The sequence below is a fragment of the Colossoma macropomum genome, unplaced genomic scaffold, assembly GCF_904425465.1.
Source record: "Colossoma macropomum unplaced genomic scaffold, Colossoma_macropomum, whole genome shotgun sequence".
NCBI classification, from domain to species: domain Eukaryota; kingdom Metazoa; phylum Chordata; class Actinopteri; order Characiformes; family Serrasalmidae; genus Colossoma; species Colossoma macropomum.
The window spans coordinates 6,605,177-6,627,076 of NW_023494792.1; the positions used below are offsets into that span (position 1 = coordinate 6,605,177).

Sequence of the window (21,900 nt, forward strand, 5' to 3'; positions counted from 1 at the left end):
TATAGAACCATAAAGGCTACAATATGTTCTCCATCAATCCGAAGAACCATTTCGTCATGCTGAAAACCATTCAAGCAAGGAGTGGTTCTATATAGACCTCATGGTTCTGAATAGAACCACTGGCTTTACTAAAGAACCCTTGAAGAACCATCTTTTTAAGAATGTATTTTAGGCCATAATTTTAAACCAATAGCAGGACGAAGGTATTTGACGTCTTCGACCAATCAAAACAGTACTTGGTGACTTTGGGCTGGTTAATGCGCGTTGTTTATTTCCCACCCGCATTTCGATAAGCTCCGCCCGCCTGCGCTGGGATTGGTTAATAGTTCATACTCACAAGTGGTCCATCTAATCCAGTCCCAGACCAGGGGGCGGGGCGTGTCTGAATACGGGTGGGGAAAGGACAACGTGAGGGAAAAACTACAGTTTGAGAAGAAAAGCAATCTCGAGCTCCTCGAGATGTGACGGGACACGCGCTGCTACAAGAGGACCGCCAAGATCATGAGAGGGCCGAACATCATGGCCATAAATCGATGCAGATTCCGCCCCATTTTGCGTGATTAGATTTAATTTCTTCCAAATGCGAAGGGGCAACATGGAACGCGCCCAGAGCCCGAGGCCTGAGCAGTCCTGTCAAAGCACGCACGAGCCCATTCGCTTCGGCATCGACCAGATCCTGGGCTCCTCGGACAGCGCCCCGGGGAGTCCGGCCGGGACCACCGCAGCGCCCCTCACCTCCTTGCGCGCCGCCAGGGTCGCTGTGCCGGGTCCTCTGGAGGGTTCAGGGCTCTATGGGGGCAGCAGAGCGATGGGTCACCGGGGGGTGATCAGGGTTCCTGCTCACAGGCCGCTGACCACCGCCGTCCCGCCGCCTATGGTGAGTGCAGCAGCAGCAGCAGCAGCGGCGGCGGGGGGCTTCGGGGCGCTCTGCTTCCCCTGGGTGGATCACAGCCGCAGATTCACCGCCAAAGACAGACTGACAGGTAAACCAAAGCGCGGGGCTCTATTAAATACACATCAAAGCTTCAGTCAGCTGGTAGCATTCAAGACAAATCACTGTAACGCGTTTTAGTGGATGTTAATGCCCGCTGAACACTTTCCTAACGCTCGTTAGGAATTCTGTAGTGCACGAGAGAAAAAAAGGTCATAACACAGCCTAATAAAAGCCAATCGTTGTAAATGATAAAAATGAAACATGAACATGAAAATGTTTGTTATTTGTAACATTAAATATTTAAACGATGTTAATCTTAGAATAAATTAATGTATAATATAATAATAATAATAATAATAACAACACAATAATAATGCTGTTTTGTTGTTAATATTGAAGCAGTTTTTTTAAAAACCTGTACATTTAAAAAAAAACTTGTATTTGTTACTTTGTGAAATGATTTGATTTATATATGTGCTCAGTTGTTTATATTGTATTAGCTCGTCTTTATATTCTGTTTGTTGATGCAGTGAATGTATCGCTGAACATTACCATTGGAGTAATGTTCCTCAGGTGAATTAAACGGAGAGTGCAGGAAAGACTTATCAGCGAGCATCACATTTATCATAACACACTCATCTAAATTAGTTTAATCAGATTTAAAAACAGAGCCAATTCCAATTGGGATTATAGGTTATTATTAATTGTTCATGGTAGTGACTTTGGTAAATGGTGACGTTTCCATGTGATTTCCTGACGTGTGAGTTTGCTAGCCTGTATCAGACATATAACACTTAAAAATGTTGGTTCTTAAAGAGTTCTTTAGTAAATGCACAGGTTCTGTTAAGAACCAAGAGTTTTATATGGAACCATTTGCGTACTTGAATGGTTCTTTTCACGGAGAAATGGGTTTTCAGATTGATGGAAAATGTGTTGTATATGGTTCTATGTAGAACCATGGTTCTATAGCACCAAAAAGGCTTGACATCGTAACAGTGAAAGAACGCTTTTTGGTGCTATATAGAAACATTTTAAAATATATTCTATTAAAAACCATGTGCAACACAGTCTCCATTAATCTGAAGAACCATTACTATGCATAGAACCATCAAAGCATGCAAATGGTTATTTGAGTGTTCGTGGTTCTATGTAGAACCATTGTCTTTTCCAAAGAACCCTTGAAGAACCATCTGTTTTAAGTGAGTAGCCTACTTCAGGAATTGTACAGTGGGGGTCAGTGTAGGGCACCGCGGGCTCTGACCATAAGAGAAGTACTTCAGGAAATAAGTATCTCCAGCAACTCCTGTCAAACACACAGTGATGCTTGTGATTTTCTGATGCTCTGTGATTGACGGCATTGCGCAGCAGTGAGCTGTTTCAGGAACCCGGATGAAGGACACTCGCTGATGTGCGTTTCTTTTTGTTCAGAGAATGTAAGTGACCCTCAGAGGAGTGTCTGAGTGAGAGCGCTATTCTGAACAGAGGACATGTCGTCTGAAAGAAGATTAGTTGTGGTCAGCACACTGCAGTTCAGTCTCAGAGATCACAGTGTGGGTCAGAAACATGTGACTCTGTAGGGTGTTATGATGAAGGCAGATTAAAGATTAACACTAACCGTCAGCTCTTTTTCCTCAGCGTTTGCGGGAGAATTGTTCCTTCCAAACCTGCATGTTTTCTCAGTTGGGGGTCGTAGCACCTCCTAGAGGCCAGGGAATAATTAGAAAGGTCCTGTCTGTATAGACAGGAATTTTGTTTGGTTTGCTTAGATTTGAGATCATGTCCGTATAAACTTGAATTTGAAGAAGATACTCTTTAAAATGCTTTTTCCAAGGTTCTTTAGAAAAGGCGATGGTTCTTTATAGAACCCTGAACACTCAAAGAACCATTTGAATGCATAAATATTTCTTTGCGTAGTCCAGCGGCTCTTCTCTAACTAGCTGTTTATGGTGTATACCTTTTTTTCTATTTAGTATAAAAAGGGTTCCACTCTTATTACGAGCCAGACAACACCTTTTCAGTAGGTATATAGAACCTTTTTTGCTAAGAATTTAGAATAAATTTCCCAGCGATTGGGTGAGCTTGACTGACTAGAACCATTTTCTTGTAAGTAAAAGAGCAGCGGCTCTCCTCTGGTCATCCTCAGTGGCTCTCAGCATCCGCTCTTCATCTTGCAGAGACGCCTCTGCATTCCCACACTGCAGATTAAAGGGATCAGACATTTTTAAACTCTATTTCATGTGAATGTGAAGTTTGATGTGAATTTGAAGTGAATACTAAGTTTCACCACCGAGGTTTTGCTCAGTAACATCTAAAGTTTACAGCCCCACTACTGCAGGACAGTGAATAGGACAGAATGAAATTAAAAAGTAAATAAAATTATATGGGTTCTACACAGTTAAGTGCTTCAAATTATGGATAAGAAAAATGTTTGAAAAATGTGTTCACTTCGTATTAAAATTAATTTACCTTTTTGTTTCTTACTAACTATAATTTAGAAATTCACTGAGCATTGATTGAAATCTGTTCGTGTAATTATTTTACATAGTTTAGGCTTTTGTCTAAATTTGTCAGGACCACAACATTACAGAAAATCAGTAATAAAAATATCTGACTGAATAAGAACCCATTTTAGGGCTCTTTTAGTTGTCAGGACATTTATTTTTTTTAGCATCTTCTCGATGTCAGTTAATATAACTATAATGAGTACTGATCCTGTTTCTCTTTATTAGATGTCAAATGTTGAAATTCTCTGTCAATATTCATGTAACTTGTTGTGCTCTTGGGCATCTCTGTCTCTCCCTGAATAACAGAAAAATGTAAAATTACAACATTTTACCATGGTGTACTGTTTTTGATGCATTATTTTAATATGGACGACTGAACGTCACTATAAGCCAATACCAAACAAATTTGTTTCGGTGGTGACAATCCAAGCTAATATGCACTTACCTCTAAATGCACTTGTTTCTAAATGTGTACAAAATAAAAAAAAAACTAGCAGCAGTCAATGTTTGACTGATATTCTATTAAAAACATTTTTTTTCAAATATCAAATCTAATATTTTATGTATTTTGCATTTGAGAGGAATAAGAGTTTGGTTGTGACACTTTTTTTCTTTGATTTTCTGACTTCGTAATGCAATGCACGTTTAATCAAATTCATCAAATATTTCTTTAAAATACTTCAGTTGTATTGCTAAGTATTAATTAATGTCAATGTTATGTATTAAGTTTAAATTTCCTATGTATAGTCTTCTACACATTTCTACACACGTTTATTGGGGAGGGAGAGTGTTTTGATACACTTCATGACCCATGTACAGTGGAATCTGAAAGTCTGAGGCCACTTTGAAAATCTGGATTTTTTTATTTAAACTTGTAAAAACCAAGTTCTAGAATTTAGAAAAATTGAAACAAGAAAGCATGACAAGTAAAATGCAGAGGAAATATTCAAGATTCAAGATTTTATTTCAAGGTGACTATTTAAAATGTATGCAAATTTATGACATTGTTGAGGCTTTTGTGAAGTCCGTGCCAGCTGAAGTGCACGCGGTCATTACAGCAACAGGGGGACAGACCAAATACTGAGAAATACTAAAATTCATGTAATTATTTCAAAGAGTCTCTTTGTAATGTAAAACATTGCATTAAATTAGAAAGCAAATGCAAAATAGAAACATTTTCACTAGTGGATCACACTGTATATTCAGGAAGAAATGCAAGAAAGAAAAAAGAACATTTTTATATGAAACGGTTGTCATTATAAGTGCATTAGTAGCTATATTGTAAGTTTATACATAGGCTACTGATGTATCACGTTTGTTGAGCTGGTCATTGTCGACGCTGCGGTTTAAAGGGACCAGGTGTCCTTTTTGTGTTTTCTTTCTTTCTTTCTTTCTTTGTTTCTTTCTTTCTTTCTTTCTTTCTTTCTTTCATCTCAGCTAATGGCCACAGCAGTGTGTGAGACATGCACATCTACAGTGCTCTGAGTAGCTGTTTTCTAATCAGTCTTCAAAAAGACAAAAACTCAGCAGAATGTGTGTCGTAGAGCTGCAATGACGATGAAATGGTCAGTTGAAGCTCAGACCAGGTTGTGTTAGCTGTGCTGTTAAAAGCTGTAAGTTATATGCATGACTCTGTAACAGGCTGAGCTCCGTACTGGCTTGTCGTACATTGGCATCAATGGCCTGCTGTTCACGTGACTTTTGTGAGCCAGGACGTGTGAGACAGGTGCACTTATTAATTAGGAGGATCCTACTTATTTGACCACGGTTTCAAACTGTGTCCCCTAGTCCACTTTCAACACCAATACTCCACTGGGATTGTTTTACAAATGTTTATTTCATAGCATTAATGGGAAATGTCCTCTTAAAAAGTTGGCAACAGACCTAAAAAGCTTTCCCAGATAAAAAAAAAGAAGTTTAGAATTCTATGCTGGTCTGGTGCTGGTTTAGCTGGTCACCCAGCATGATTTTGCTGTTGACCAGCATACCAGCATCCCAGACACAACATATGCTTGCTTTGATGATGGTCAGCATAAATAACTTCCATTTCTGCTGACCAGCATATCAGCTCCCAGAACACGACAGACGCTGGTTTTGCTGGTTGTTCTAGCAGGGTTTGGAACTGGGTTCAGCATTCCATTATAGTGCAGCCCAGCCTATAGGCATTTGCTATATAAAGTGACCACGTGTCTATCCTAACTAGACAATAAGGGAAAACATTACAACAACTGGTCATTTATGAATTTTACAGCGTATTAAAGGCACTGATGGGTAGCTTCCCAAGCCGAAAGTTCCTCTCCTCCAGCACTGAATCTATTGAGTATGGCACGCTGCTCGCGCGGCTCCTCTTCGCGCTCTCGCTCGGTTTGTCGGCCTTACGTCGCGGGTGCGAGTGCAGGCGGGTCCGTCCGAGGCTAAGCTCTCCTCCCCCCGCGCGCTTCATCCCATAGCGGCACTGGCAAATCCCGCCGAACATCACGAACCCGCCCAGCAGCTCCGTGATGCCGCCCGTGTAGCCCAGCACGATGCAGTATCCCACGCGAATGTCGCTCGACGGTGAGTTGATGTAGGGCAGGATGTGGTGGTACCACGCCACGGGGATGATGGCCAGCACGCCGGAGCTGAAGATGAGGAGGCCGCCGAGTCCCGCCACCGACCACCTCGGCTTGTCCGTCCAGCAGTGGGTCCCGATGGTGGCCACGCCCAGGCCGATGAAGGTCACGATCAGACTCGCCACCATCATCCTCCGGGCAATCTCAATGATCTGATTGTTGAAGTACTCGCTGTCCTCGTGGTTGCACAGGACGTCCCGGGACTCCGTGAAGGACCTGCAGATGTCCCAGATCCCTTGGTGAAGCACCAGGTCCGGAGGCTCGCCGCTGATGTTGTGGATGGTGCGCCAGTTTGGCGCCACCGTGCTGGTCAGGTCCAAGATCCAGCCGCAAGGCGCGAAGACCAGGCCAAGCAGGACAATCCCAGGAGTTCGCATGATGGACTTTCTAGCCTCATACAGCGCGCGCTCAGGAAGAAAGAGATTGAGCTTTACAGACGTGTACCTGAAACTTGGAGAGGGTGGATCCCTCAAACTCCCACGGCTGAGGACCGTCACGTGGTGCGCCATTCAGCCGGCATCAATACAGCCTCGGGTTTCGATAGCATTGTATTACAGTGCACAGTGAATGCTGGCAGCTTCAAAGGAGCCTAATGATAGTGCACTGAACATATTTAATATATTGAACTGTAATCTATATCTATCACTGATTCAAACGCAGATCTCACTCGTGCCCCTTCTCACTCCAGTGGGCTTCACGCAAAAGAACCCCCCACCCCCGTTTTTAGGCGTTTATAAGCCCTCCGAGCCCCATGGGCCCTCATGGGTTGGTGCGTAATGCTCCCGCGGTGCTGCTCCTCCTCTGCTCCTGGGAGCTGTCCTCCTCCACCCGCAGTGCAGTGCTGGCAGGCCTGTACTTCCACATCCTCTCTTATTATCTTATCATCTCGCGCGCACAGCTGTGCCCTTTACCCAAACTGCTGGCATTTAGTCATGTTGTGTCACAGTGTAGCCTCGCGATTTTATTGCTGTTTCTCTGTTTCAATGATTATGAGTTTCCGTGGGAAACAAGTGCTTATCGCGCTTTGTTGGTGTCCATCTGGGCCTAGAACACTTTAATCTCCATCACCACTTCAAATGCATTTACACCAGAATGTATAGCCTAGTTTGTAAACTATCTGTCTGGAACAGTCAGGTGGTACAGAATATAATAACCAAATAACCGAATTTTTATACATTTTTAGAAAAAAGGTACTTAACTGTCACTGGGGTGGTAACCCTTAAATCACTGGGGTGGTACTCCTTAAGTCAATGGGGTGGTACTCCCTAAGTCACTTGGGTGGTACCCCCTAAGTCACTGGGGTGGTACCCTTGAGGTACCACTTTAGTTAAGGTACATGATTGTACCATATTCCATTTTATATGTTTTACATTGGATTAACTTCACACTATAATCCCACATTTTGTTTTAAGTCAAACGAATTGTCTTTTGTACATAAAACTGAATACATCCCCCTAATTACTCAACTATTTAAAGTTAAGGGAACATTTTTAATTATTTTCTTCACTCATAGGGCATTTTTGAGTTACACTATATTGCCAAAAGTATTCGACCATCTGCCTTCACTCGCATATGAACTTGAGTGACATCCTTTTCTTAATCTATAGGGTTTAATATGATGTCGGCCCACCCTTTGCAGCTATAACAGCTTCAACTCTTCTGGGAAGGCTTTCCACAAGGTTTAGGAGTGTGTTTATGGGAATTTTTGACCATTCTTCCAGAAGCGCATTTGTGAGGTCAGACACTGATGTTGGATGAGAAGGTCTGGCTTGCAGTCTCTGCTCTAATTCATCCCAAAGGTGTTCTATTGGGTTGAGGTCAGGACTCTGTGCAGGCCAGTCAAGTTCTTCCACACCAAACTCGCTCATACATGTCTTTATGGACCGTGCTTTGTGCACTGGTGCGCTGTCATGTTGGAACGGGAAGGGGCCATTCTCAAACAAAGTTGGGAGCATGAAATTGTCCATTATCTCTTGGTCTGCTGAAGCATTAAGAGTTCCTTTCACTAGAACTAAGGAGCCGAGCCCAACTCCTGAAAAACAACCCACACCATAGTCCCCCTCCACCAAACTTTACACTTGGCACAATGCAGTCAGACAAGTACCGTTCTCTTGGCAACAGCCAAACCCAGACTCGTCCATCGGATTGCCAGATGGAGAAGCGTGATTCATCACTACAGAGAACACGTCTTCACTGCTCTAGAGTCCAGTGGCGGCGCTTTACACTACTGCATTTGACACTTTGCATTACGCTTGGTGATGTAAGGCTTGGATGCAGCTGCTCGGCCATGGAAACCCATTCCATGAAGCTCTCTACGCTGTTCTTGAGCTAATCTGAAAGCCACATGAAATTTGGAGGTCTGTAGCGATTGACTCCGCAGAAAGTTGGCGACCTCTGCGCACTATGTGCCTCAGCATCTGCTGACCCCGCTTTGTCATTTCACATGAACTACCACTTGCTGTCGTTCCCAATCGCTTCCACTTTGTTATAATCCCACTGACAGTTGACTGTGGAATATTTAGTAGTGAGGAAATTTCACAACTGGACTTGTTGTACATTTACATTGTTTGTGCTGTACCTTTTCTGACAGTGCAGTGACAGTGTTTCTGACAGTGTTCTTATTGTATTGATACTGTAAGGGACTAAACTGGAGCTGAGCAAAAGGTAAATTCATTCACTCACATATGTACTTTAGTATGTTTACAGTGATAGATATTGTCGTTATCGGCACTCAGAAAAGGAGAAATCATAGCCTAGTATTCATAATATAATAATAATATACTAATATAACAATATAAGATAATATACCCCCCTCCTCTCTCTCTCTCTCTCTCTCTCTCTCTCTCTCTCTCTCTCTCTCTCTCTCCTGTTTCTCAGTTCCAGCTCTCCTCCCTCTGAGCCTGACCCGGAGGGTTGGTCACCCCTACCAGAACCGCACGCCCCCGAAGCGGAAAAAGCCGCGCACTTCGTTCAGCCGCGTGCAGATCTGCGAGCTGGAGAAGCGCTTCCACAGGCAGAAGTATCTAGCCAGCGCCGAGCGCGCGGCTCTCGCCAAGAGCCTCAAAATGACCGACGCTCAGGTCAAAACGTGGTTCCAGAACCGCAGGACCAAATGGAGGTGAGTAGACAGGGTGTGAGGAGGAGGATGGGGAAGACCATGAGCCACCAGCATTAATCCTACCCATTATTTTACCCCTAGACTTCTTTAAAAACTAAATACATCGTTCTGTTGTTGTTCTTTCTTTTTGAAAGAAACGATTCTGCCTTAAATCATTAAATCATTCTATTTGATTTCATTTCAACCAGCAATAAAACAATGACCCTGAGGTGACTAAAAGTTATGAAGGTCAGTATTTATATAGGCCTATATTTATACCAGGGTGATGTGTCACTTGTCATTTCAATAATTGCTAGACACCAGAAGGTATTTTAGGATTTGTCTTTCAATATTCAAAGTTTTTTAGAAACAGTAAGCCATCCTTATTTGATGAATAAGATACTTTAATACAACATCTGCCTTGAGATTTGATCACTACTTTTCAAATACAAGACGTGTGTATCTGGATGTTAATCTATCTATCCACCCATCCATCTATCCATCCATCTATTTATTTATCTGTCCATCCATCCATCCATCCACCCATCCGTCCATCCATTTATCTGTCCAGCCGTCCATCCATCCATCTATCTATCTATCTATCTATCTATCTATCTATCTATCTATCTATCATCTATCTATCTATCTCTCTGACTGTCTGTCTGTTCATCAGTTAATTTAAATATCCTCCTTTTCCTCTAAATCTTCTAAAATTTCTACAGGAGACAGACAGCTGAGGAGAGGGAGGCGGAGCGTCAGCAGGCCAATCGGATGCTGCTCCAGCTGCAGGCTGATGCACTGCAGAAGTCCATCAGTGAATCGGTGTCTGTAGATCCTCTCTGTGTGCATAATTCCTCTCTGTATGCCCTGCAGAACCTGCAGCCCTGGGCCCAGGACAAACCAGGCAAACTGGCCACCACTTCTTCACTGGCCTAAAACAGCACTAGCAGTGATAAACTGCCTTTGAGGTCAAGATCCTAAGCACTTAGGTTCTGTTGCAGTTACACAGGCTTTGTGCAGATCTGTTAAAAAAACCTGTATTACCCAAACAACAGTGATGCAGGAGTGCAGTCAAAGTCACCAAAAAGTGTCGCATCCAAATATGCAAAGTTTTCCCTCTGCAAAGTGACCATCTTAGTCAAATCTGAGGTTTGGAGCTAATCCATGAGGTTGAGCTAATCCATGAAGTTATAAAACTCAGCATTTATATATGTGTGAGTTATCCATTGCATTTATAATTAGAATACTTTCAAAAATGTAGCAAAGTTTTGGTTCATAAGGAGATTTCTCCAGGCAAACATTAGGTAAAAGTAGTTGGAGAGGATCTTTAGACTCTCTAAACCTTCATAGAAACAAACAAAATGGTGATGTCCAAACAGCCCTGCAGAGACATATCTTCTTCAATCACTGTGTAGTTAGTCTGCAATATCTCCTGTCGACGTGTTGTTGGCACAGTTTTTTGGGCTGTGGAGTATTCAGTTACATGCTTGACTTTTTATATGAATGGGAATAGTGTACATTTCATACTCATCTACAATAACTGTTTACTTGCCCTGATTGTTTACGTGCCCTGTGACTAATCAGCAGGTGAAAGAATATTCCTGGGACCGTGTTACCATAATGGCAGCGTTAAAGTTCTAGCTGAGGCCTGTGTCTTGGCACAGTTCACTGCCAAAAATGCTGGCATGTGGTAATCCTGGAGCCAAAGCACAATAATGAACTTGATCCCTGTATTCTGTACGCTTGGAAGATGTTTGTGAAAAAAGTGCGAAAGAATTCCTTTAACTCTTTGTCAACATAGTCTTTTCCTATTGAAAAACAAAATGTTCCAAAAGTATTTAAGTCCAGATCTTTATCTTGTAATCATATACTCTTAAAAAGATGGTTCTTCAAGGGTTCTTTAGTAAAGACAAGCTTGTAATAATAGAACAACATGTTTTTGGCGCTATATAAAACCATTTTCAAAAAGCCTCTATATAGAACCATTGTCTTTCCTAAAGAACCCTTAAACAGCCATCTTTTTAAGAGTGTTTCGGCAATTCAGTTAACTACCAGTGACACAAAATCCAGGACCAGAAACTGGGTTTAAGTCCAGCATCCGGTCATGTATTTTGTGTTCACTCTTGATTAACTGACCTATTGGTGTAACCAATTGGCCACCTACTGTCATGCCTACTAGTGACTGCAAAATCCAGGACTGAAAACTGGATTCAGGTCTGGATTTGGAGGAGTCTTTCCTAAACTAAATTTAACATTTTTAGTGTAGAAATCTATGTATGAAAAACTTGGCCTATATTCTAAATGTCTGGACTGTGGGTGGAAAATGTGTATAAGAAAATCTACAAAACGATGTTATGTAAATAATATTGATCATAATATCTGTTCTAAGATGTTTTGACAGATGTCTGTCTTTCTTGATATGTTTATAATTTAAACAAAATGGGTGTAAAATATATAAAAAAACAATCAACATAATTCTTTGAAAATTTTTATTTTTAAATATCATTTTATACAGCAACAAGAAATTATGTTTCCTGTGTCTGTCTGCCTGCTTGTCTGTCTGTTCATCCATCTGTGTAACTTGCTTCAGCCTGGGGTACAATCAACAATGTATTTTTGAAAAAGAGTGACTGATTGGTTCATCAGTTGTGCTCAAAACATAATTCATAGTATTGTATTTGAAAATAATCCATGGAGAGGTAAATGTGGCCCATGGTGTACATGTTGTTTCCTCTTCCTCCCTCTGCTGAGTCTGGTCACAGTGAATGCAGATATGGCTGTATGAGTATTGCACATTACTCAGTTTCAGTAGCTCGTCTTAAACACTTGATCATTTGTTAGTGTGTTGATTGGAGGTTCCAAGTAACAGCCATTGTAAGTTCTGCTATAACTCCAGGATTCTGTACAATTTCACAGTGAAATATTGGAAAGACAAATACTGACTGGTTGAGAAAGAAGAAGGTGTTAAATCCTGCTTCAGCACAACTCAGTGGTTATTAGATTCAGTAGACGAAGTTGTCAGGCTTGACCCGTCCCCAACCACAGTGCTGATTACATAGCTGTTCTTTTTCTCCAGACAGTAGCTAGAATTCTAGCTGTTGGGTGATTTTGCTCTCTCTTGCCATAAAGCCCATCTCTCAGCACTTTAGCACAGTGGGTGGTTTTGTATGCACTCTTAAAATAAAGGTGCCATGAAGGTTCTTTGCAGTGATTCCAGATGGATTAATTCTATAAAGAACCAATTTTGTAATTTTTGTGTGAAGAACCTTTTTACATACCTTTTTAATCTACATAATGTAATGAAGGCATTTTTTTCCTAGAACTGTATGTTCAAACCAAGAACCATTAAAGAACCCTTATTGTTAAGAGTGCCGAATCTGTTAACAATGAGTAAAACACAGTTAGATTTTTAAGAAACAGCAATAATATAAATTATATTTATGTATCCATAAGATGTTTTGAGTATTAGCCACATGTGGTATATACACTTAATGTCCAAAAGCTTGTAGACACTTGGTCTCCCACCATTTCTGCTGAAATCAGGGGTATTAATGGGAAGTTTCACTCTAGTGAACATAGAAACACTTCTCCACAACCCAAAGCTGGGAGACTTTATACCCCTCTAGGTCATTTTCTACTGGTAATGCTTTTCTATAGGGATTCTACAATTGTGCAATTAATCAATGGGTGCACATTAAAGTAGCTGTAAAGTAGCTAAGTAGAAGGAGTGTCTGGATTCTTTTGGACATGTAACGTATGTTGCAGCCCATTTTGTTCCATAATGAACAGCTCATTCAGTACAGTGCATTATAATTACATTATGCTGTCAATACATTATAAATATCATGTTAAAACAGTATTAATTACAATTTTGAGGAGGACAATAAAGATGTGAGGAACATACAGTCGTCATGGTCACGGGCATTAGCTGCAGCTGTATTAGGGACTAGCTAACTGCAGTGTTCACAGAAGTCCAATGTTACTGCAAAGTCTCTAAACTGAAATAATGGCTTACTTACTCCTTTTGCAGTCTTAAAAGCATTTTTTGCCTGTAAACAATTCTCTCTATCTCCGCTCTCTCTCTCTGGGTCCTCATCACAGTGTGTGGAGGTATGGCTATAAAGTAATCAAGCAGTACTGATTTTGGTAATTCACAGTTTTCACACAATAAAACATACCAACAAAACAAGGTTTAGAATGAGTACTACTGATGTAATGTGGTAATGTATAGTATAAAGAGCACACAGTGATTTAAAATTCTGACCTACTGCAAAATGTATCTGTCAGACATCACAGAGTTCCGACTTACACAGGCAGGACTTCCCTAAATATCTGACAATGTCAGACAGAGATACAGACAGACAGACTGATCTGGACCTAAGGCCAATAAACAAGCACAAGCACATAAACAACGTAACAATACTGTAGCACAAATACACACAGATGACAGAAACACACACAGACCAGACTCAACATTTCAAGCAAGCGGCACACAGAAACGTCGCAGAAATCTGATTTTCCACGAATAATACAGTTCAACACACTACCAGGGACTTGACAGTATTGTGAGACGGTGTAGAATAGGGAGCAATACTCAGAAACAGACCGACTGAACCTTACAGACAGACGTCTAGAGTTATGTTTGTTCCAAGCTAATATCACCTATTCAGTACACAGAAAATAGCTGAACAATGGCCACATATACAGATAGCTTATCTATTCATATCTTTTCATTTTAAGGTAAATTCCAAAGTACCTCAAGACCAGCAATGCTAATTTTTAAGCAGCAGGAGCCCATAATTTACCTCAGAATATTTTCATAAGATCCCATAAGATTATATAAAATATAACTCTCTTTCTCAAGCTAAAGCTACCAAACATGATATTAAGCTTTATGCTAAACATCAGGCTAAATATTAACTTTATTTGTTCATACACTAACATGCTTCCTTCCTTCACTGAAGGGTTCCATTCAAACGTTTTATTAGCTGCAACACCATCACCTGTCAAGCAAATGTAGGTCTTTCTTTAGACCAAATGGAAGAAAACGTTAAGGTTTGGCCATCAGGCCAGTGTGACGTTCATGTTTAAACTTTCTTTTGTTGTACTTACCAAGTCTTTCCAAATGACTTTAACATCTCCTGTCCTTTTAAGTGTCTAATATAGAAGGGCTTTGAGGCATGGGGCTCGCCATGGGAGCAGCACTGGAGATTTGTTCTTAAGACCTATTTACGGTTTCAAGTCAAACTAAAGTTGGTCTGGACGAAAGAAAACTTGGGGTTTGTGCTTCTAGCAAAAAGAAGAAGAGGTTACACTGTGGTTGGAGTATCAGTTGTTTGAGTGATATACAGGTTCTATGTTAGGCATTTGTCCTGTACTAACCAGCTCATCTGACCAACCACAAGTTTCACCTTGTTATTTATCTCCGTCTTGATCACCTAAAACAAACTTTGCCCTTTCTAGTAAATAGGCCACTTTACAGTGCATCTCAAAATGATAAGATCATTAGTTCTACAGGTTCTTGGACCTCAGAAATGTTTCTTCCAAGCCTATCTCTAAAATATTTTCTAAATGTCAGAAACGTGTCCTATAAACTTATGCTCTAAATCTTCAGAAACTGTGCTCTAAACCCTATTTGAGACCACATAATAAGCCTCACATGTGAATGAGTGAAGCACCTTATTCTTAACCGCTAACTGGTCAGTTTTAACATTAAGCATGTTTACTATGAAGAGAAACAGGAACATGGCCGAATGGTCTAGTGACAGGTTTCAGAAGGTCAGGTTTCCTGGATAACAACCCAACAATATCAATATTACCATGGTAACGTGCCATGGCTACATACATAGCAGTGTAGCACTGATGTCCAGCTAGGCTACCGAAACAGGTGCTACAGGTTACCATGGTGATATGAACAGAATGAGACAGCGTAGCCTCTTCTTTGCCTCCTTCTGTAAAAGAGTTTGCAAAAAGTCCACGAGTCTTCTTTATTTTTCCTTTATTTCAGTCTCCCTCTGCTCATTTTACTCCCTCCATCCTGCGTTCCTTTTATATCACATTCTCAAAGAGCTGCAAAGATCTCATGATGTTTTCATCCTACAGAGAACAGAAAGAGACACAGAATAACTCTACCTGTCAGCAGCTCAGAAAGAGCTGGAAGGGGTTTTGCATGTTGCAGTGATCTATGTTTGCACTAGAAGGCAGCAAATACAAGGAACAGTAAGACTGCAAGAAGAGTAGAGAAAACGGGATTAAAGGGAATGACTGATACCTCTTGACAGGACAGAATGAATTCATCAAGTGTGACAACGCCATCTCTGTTTTTGTCCATTTTCTGCAGATCAGAATGAGAATGTAATCAATCTCCATGTGATAATTATGAAAACACATAATTGAATGAAAATCTCAGAAATACCCAACAATATACACCCTGTCCAGGTCCTGGAGCTCTACCACACTGGAGAGTTCAGATCCAACACACCTGGCTTTAATATTCAGATTCCTCTGAACATCTTCCCTATCTGGATCAGGTGTGTTAGATTAGGGTTGGAGATAAGATGGTACAGGACCAGGAATACCCCAAGGTACAGTGTAGGTCAAAAGTGTGAAGGCAAGAAATGCCAACAACCAGTGCAACACAACATGTTTATTGATTAATCAACCAGTTTAATTAAGAAGCAGAGGTTTGGCTAGAACTTTTAGAATGGGGTCAGGTGAGATTTTATTGGGGTGGCACACTGCTAAGAAAAAATTAAAATAAAATAAAATAGCATTACTGTATTAAAATGGCATGAACTAATGTGCTGTTTTTTCTCTGTACATAACCAAATCTGGCTGCCATTTCCACATGAATAAAATATTACATCAATACTATTGCTGAATAGTTTTCATATAGACAGGCAATAGAAGTTATTCATTTATGTTGTATTCACTACAGGTTATACATGAGTCTGATGATTAGAGAGCTAGCCAGACAGCGCTGTATAAGATGACCTACAACACATGCATGAATTGAAGAAAGTTATTAGTTAACACAACAAATGATTATAGCTGACGAAGGTTTGATAGTCAACTCATCTTCCCACCTTTAGCTTACTGCATAATGTAGCTCAGAGCAGCACTGCTGAAGGGACCCAGTGCACATTCATTCACCTGTTGGCTGCGTAAATTAGCCAGTCACAGCAAGATACGCTAATTATTAAATGCAGCATCTTCTGACTCTCATGACTGTTTGGTAACTACCCCAATGGAAAATTTTCACCATATAGCATAACTGATGCTTTATTAATGATGGCGGACAGATGATGGCTGACTGTTTCACTTTCCATAACTGGGGAGGCCAGAATGGTTTATTCCAGGGAAGCACTGGCCACCCCTGGCCACCCCTTGGCTACGCCTCTGAGAAGAAGTTCTTTGAAAATACTGGACTGATTGCAGTGCTGCAGTCTTATTCTAGTGTATTCTATGGGAAAAGTCTTCACGTTCTAGCTGTGTTCCAAAAGCCAGGCTGCAGCCAAGAAAGGTGAGTCCTCAGTAGCACTGTCCTATATAAAGTCTCCTTGTTTGAACTGCATAGCAGAAAACAAGGCCTAACAAAGTCTTCCAAAGTTGTTTTGTTACATCAGCAGAAAGGAGCCAGTGCACAAACTTTGATGAAGAAAGCACTATTGGTGTGAATGATATAAGATGGCAAGCAAAAGATGATGTTTTCTGTAATTAAATGCTGTCTTGCAAGTTATAAACTGTTCGACTTACTGAAAGTAGTTGCATTCAATTTACACACTCTTAAATAGATAAACAACAATCAACTAAAGTGTATATTTTATTATACGTTTTACTGGCATTTTACATAAAATGTAGTAACATTTGTGTAGCACTTGTACTGTTATTGATGGCTATACAATGGTCTAGGTATAGTCTAAGCTAGCACTTCTAACAAAAACAAACTGATTTTAATAATCTGTTGTCATACATACTCTGCTGTTTCCAAATGGTCCTTCTGATTAGCCTTCAGTGATGTAGCAGTCTAGAAATGTAGCCCACCTAGACTGCAGCCTGTCTTTTGAAATGCAGCTTCTTTGTTGACATCAGTCTCTTACTTTGGGCTGCTTTTAATTCTTTATAAACTTCTAATGTAACCTGATTCAGTTTGTTGAGCCTTCAGGAGTTCAGCCTATCTAATGTGAGAATAAGATAGATATGATTAGGTCTGCAATAAACTCAGCAGACGAATGGCCAGGAGCTAAACTAATTAAGTTAGTTGTACATTATTGCTTATTGCTGCAGATATTCAATCAAATCCATTTAAATTCATATTTCTGTCTGTTATCTCTTGAAATGTGTGTAATCATCTGTATATTTGTCTACAGTGCAGTAAAAAAATATTCGTCCCTGCCTGGTTTCGTCTTTTTTTGCATATTCGTCACACTAAATGGTTTCACATATATATTACAAAATGTAATATAAACGCAAGATGTAATATAAAACAAATCAAAACAAAATTATTTCATTTATTGAAGGAACAAAGTTTACACATACATCATCCATATGAAAAAGTAATTGCCCACCTAAACATAATAACTTGCTGTGCCACCTTTAGCAGCGGCAACTGGAGATCAGTCTTTCATAACACTGTGGAGGAATTTTGGTGAAGGAAATTCAGACACATTGGAGGGCGTTCAAGTATAAACAATTTAAGGTCTTTCCACAGCATCTCAATGGGGTTTAAGTCAGGAATTTGACAAGGTCACTCCTAACCCTCAATTTGTTTCTTTTTCAGAGGTTGTTTCTTTTTCTCAAGGTAGAATCATGAAAGCTGACCTTATCTGAGGCGAGCGTGGCCTGCGGTTCCTTAAATGTTCATCTGGGTTCTTTTATGACTTCCTGGTTGAGTCGTGTTCTCTTGGAGGAATTTTGGTAGGCTGGCCACCTCTGAAAAGATTCACCATTGTTTTAATTTTTCTCCATTTGAAAATAATGGCTTCAGTAGCGGTTCTAGATAATTTTACCAGGGGTGGCAAAGGGGTGGCAGGGGAGTTTTGCCAGCTGTCAGTTTAAAAGGGGAGGAGGTGGTGCCAGTTCCGCTGTCTGCCAATACAACTCACAAAGAGAAAGTGCAAACAGGGGTGGAGTGTTGGAGAGTTGTTTCGCTGATCGCCGATAGACATGTGCTCACAATGACAATTGCGCGTTGCAGGGGGATAAACGTGCAAGCCTGTGTATGTCTACTTTAATTAATCACAAATATCAATTTAATTTTGGTTAATTGGTTGACTGAGTAACTAAGAGGTAATTACTTTTCCACAATTAATGAGTTGGGCCAGTTGGTTTTTTTCTTCAAAAAATGAAATGATCATTTAAAAAAATGTATTTGGTATTTACGTTAGTTTTCTTTGTCTTATATTATATTATATTATATTATATTATATTATATTATATTTACATGGTTTTCTTTGTCTTATATTAGTACAAGGCAAACACTTTTTCACAGCACTGTGTGGGAGCACAAAATGCAAATGTGTTTCTGAAAATGTGAAAATGATATCTTTGATGGACTGTAGAAGGTTTCTGACCTGAAAGAAAGCATCCACGTGCTGTTTGGGTGCATCTGTCTTCAGAGCAGGATATGTGTACTTTCCCATCATATCATAGATCGCTCTTACAATGTCTGTCATCTCCTGTACAGTCCAATACATAGTAACACACACACACACACATCACAAAGAGAACCAGACATAGAACAATGGAAAAAAATTATAACTTGCACCCCCATTTTTATTGTGGGTACCTACTGCATAGGCGTCAATTGCTAAAGACTTATATTCTTGGCCTCCAAACAGTATAAATATATACAACACATTCACAATATAACACATCAGTCTGAAGAACTATTTCACCATGCAAAGAACCATTAAGCATGAAACCGTTCTTTATTGAACTCATGGTTCTAAATAGAACCATTCCCTTTACTAAATAGCCCTTGAAGAACCATCTTTTTTAAGAGTGTAGGCCATCTTCTCTTGGGCATGAATTTTTATTATGCTTCATAGCTTAGCCTCATTATTGTTGGGGTTAAGACAATCTCAGTTGCTGAATGTGGTTCTAAACTGACTGGGCCCTGCAGTGTCCACTTTTAAACCAACCAAGATAAGTTGAATGAACACTAATTAATCCAGTTCAATCAACTTTAATGAGTTGAGTTGGAAATGTGATAGCTGACTTAGTTTAGCCAATTAAAGTAGATTATGTTGGATCAACAAAATGGCCTTATTTTGAAAGAAAGCCATTTAATTGTGCGGAAAACACTTTCCGTAATTCAATTAAGTTCAGGTAACGAATGAGTTTTGAGTGTAAAATGGGCAGAACCATACAAGAGTACCAACCTCCTTATTAATGTAGCCATCTCTGTTGATGTCATACAGGTTGAACGTCCACTGCAGTTTCTCCCTTGTAGAACCTCTTAACAAGATGGACAGAGCTGTCACAAAGTCCTGAGAAATTGAGATGAAAGCAAGATTTTGACTCTTTTTTTAAGGTAACATCAGATGTGTAGAGTTGAAAAGGAATGAGGAGAAAAGAGTCAGACACAATGATGGAGAAGCAGATAATAAACTAAGAGAGATTGTGCTGAGGCCAGTGAAAGAGAGAGATAGAGAGATCTGCTCAGTGAAAAAGAGAGTGATTAACAAAGAGAGAATCACCTCAAACTTGATGGAGCCAGTGTGGGCTGAGTCAAAGGCGTTGAAAAGATAGTGAGCATATGTACTGGCATCTACAGGAAACAGTAGAGAAAGACACAGAACACACAGAAAAAAAATCTATTTTAAATATGATGCTTTTTATTGCCCATATACAACCATTCAACAGTTTGTGCAAATAAATATATAAAATTATTATAAATTGCTAATTCTGTTCAACTACACAAGTTGCATTTCATCATTTCTAGCAAACTGAGATGTTGGGGGAAATAAAAAACAAAAACAAAAAAAATGTTAAATGAACAATAATGTGCAGAGCTGTAGATGAGTCTATGATAATAAGAAAGTATAAGACTGTACGACATTGAGAATTAAGTTATATTAACATTAACATCCAGAATGCCTTGAAATTTTTAGGCCAGAAATTGACAGAGAATGATTAAAAGATAATTACATTATATTGTTTACATGTTTTAATGGAAGTATTGACTAAAACATTAAAAATACATTTTGGTTTTGTTTAAAATATTTCAAACCACAATAAAAGTCATTACTGTAAATAAAATGTATAAATAATAATATAATAATAAAATGATGAATGTGACACGTCCTGTGATGGACTGGCAGCCCGTCCAGGGTATTTCCTGCCTTCTGACCAATGACCGCTGTGATTGTACAATTTTGAATGGTAGTGTATATAGACGTACCTCCGTGAGGAAAGAACTGTGAGTAAATCTGTTTAAATGTCTCTTCATTGACTACACCACTAGGACATTCCTAAGAAAAGATGAAGAGAAAGAGATATTGATTAGAATGAACATAAAGGAGAAACTAAGAGAATAAAAATATGGCTGAAAACAGACTTAGGACATGAGAGTATGAGGGAAACTCATCAGTGCTGGATTCAGCCAGACATACGTATTTAGTCCTTGTGTGAACCAAATGTCCCCATAACTGTAGGAAAACATTGTGGGGATGTAGCAGGGACAGTTGACAGATGTTTTCAACAAAAAAATTGGCTTGTACTTCAGAAAAAATGAGTAAATAACTATCTATTTTCTGTTCCTGAAAATAAGGTTAGTTTAGGTGTAGTACAGAATGCAGACACCAGCATAAATACCCCATCAGCAGGGGCAGGCACTGTAGAAAAACCATACACTTCACCTCTTGGCATTTTCTTAATCCACTGAGAGGTGAAAAACTTTATCATCAGCTGTTTCACAACGCCAACATCCATTATCAGGCCTGTATGAATAGTGGGTTTCATTTAAAAACACCACCCCGGAGTAGTTGTATTGGTCATATTATTTTAGTTGCTTGGCACTGTGTGGATTGGTGGCTGTGATGCCACTCTCCAACCTGTTGTAATGCTACGTTTAAAGGATGTACAGTATAGTAGCTGGCTGTCACACTTTCAGACAGTTGATTCAGACAGATTCTGTCTTCTTCTAAAAGCTCCTTTCTCTGAAAATGTGTATGATATGTACACACATACATTTTTAAAGCCCCTGTAGAGCACTTGTAATTCTCTCTTGCTGAAGTTGGTTTGAGCTTCCAGCTGATCCAGCCCCTCCGGACGATGACACACCATCGTCATCTCCAAATCATCATCCACCTTATCTACAGAGAGATAGACGGAGAGAGAGAGAGAAAGGGGACGTTGCAGAGAAAGACAGAGATGGTCAGTATGAGTTACAGCAGGAAAGGAAAAAGACTGAGAGGTACAGAGCGTGATGAAAGGCAAAGAGAAAACTGTGAAGAGAAGCAGGGTCATTCTGCCACGTCCACTGAGACTCAGTGTGTCCTCTACTGCTGTGGCCCGAGGCTTTCTGAGGCCTAATGTTAATGACTGGGTTATTAGGGTGAAGGAGCTGCCCACACACAAGCATGCATGCACACACACATACACACTCAGACTGATGCATTTACACACAGACCATAACGCATACAGTGCACTACATATTAGCATATATATACACTCTATATAAACAGTAAACAGCTGAATGGTAGCGTATCTTTGGAGTAGATCTGACATACTCAAGCTACACTGACATTA

At 40.0% G+C, this 21,900-nt stretch overlaps 3 protein-coding genes across 7 annotated transcripts in view; 1 reads left to right on the top strand and 2 right to left on the bottom strand.

Moving 5' to 3' along the window:
- The first annotated feature begins 395 nt into the window (after positions 1 to 395).
- Positions 396 to 11,011, top strand: LOC118811281 (T-cell leukemia homeobox protein 3-like). 2 transcript variants are annotated; one of them, XM_036575439.1, is made up of 4 exons: positions 396 to 983; positions 1,034 to 1,036; positions 8,928 to 9,168; positions 9,870 to 11,011. In XM_036575439.1, the coding sequence occupies exons 1-4, from the start codon at positions 581 to 583 to the stop codon at positions 10,081 to 10,083; spliced, it is 861 nt and encodes a 286-aa protein (XP_036431332.1). In that variant the 5' UTR covers positions 396 to 580; the 3' UTR covers positions 10,084 to 11,011. The 2 variants fall into 2 exon arrangements, with proteins under 2 accessions (XP_036431332.1, XP_036431331.1); XM_036575438.1 differs by lacking the exon at positions 1,034 to 1,036.
- LOC118812683 (claudin-23-like) lies at positions 5,684 to 6,472 on the bottom strand. The gene has a single exon (XM_036577806.1). The coding sequence runs from the start codon at positions 6,425 to 6,427 to the stop codon at positions 5,684 to 5,686; it is 744 nt and encodes a 247-aa protein (XP_036433699.1). The 5' UTR covers positions 6,428 to 6,472.
- Positions 11,012 to 11,657: 646 nt separating the features above from the next.
- Positions 11,658 to 21,900, bottom strand: part of LOC118811498 (Kv channel-interacting protein 1) — a 65,080-nt gene continuing 54,837 nt past the window's right edge. For all 4 annotated transcript variants that reach the window (XM_036575720.1, XM_036575723.1, XM_036575722.1 and 1 more), the window contains exons 2-8: positions 21,340 to 21,464; positions 20,552 to 20,621; positions 19,848 to 19,918; positions 19,530 to 19,637; positions 18,720 to 18,824; positions 15,419 to 15,481; positions 11,658 to 15,243 (exon numbers count right to left, since the gene is read on the bottom strand). In XM_036575720.1, coding sequence (XP_036431613.1) covers positions 15,196 to 15,243; positions 15,419 to 15,481; positions 18,720 to 18,824; positions 19,530 to 19,637; positions 19,848 to 19,918; positions 20,552 to 20,621; positions 21,340 to 21,464 — 590 coding nt within the window. In that variant the 3' untranslated portion in view covers positions 11,658 to 15,195. The remainder of the gene's footprint in view (positions 15,244 to 15,418; positions 15,482 to 18,719; positions 18,825 to 19,529; positions 19,638 to 19,847; positions 19,919 to 20,551; positions 20,622 to 21,339; positions 21,465 to 21,900) is intronic.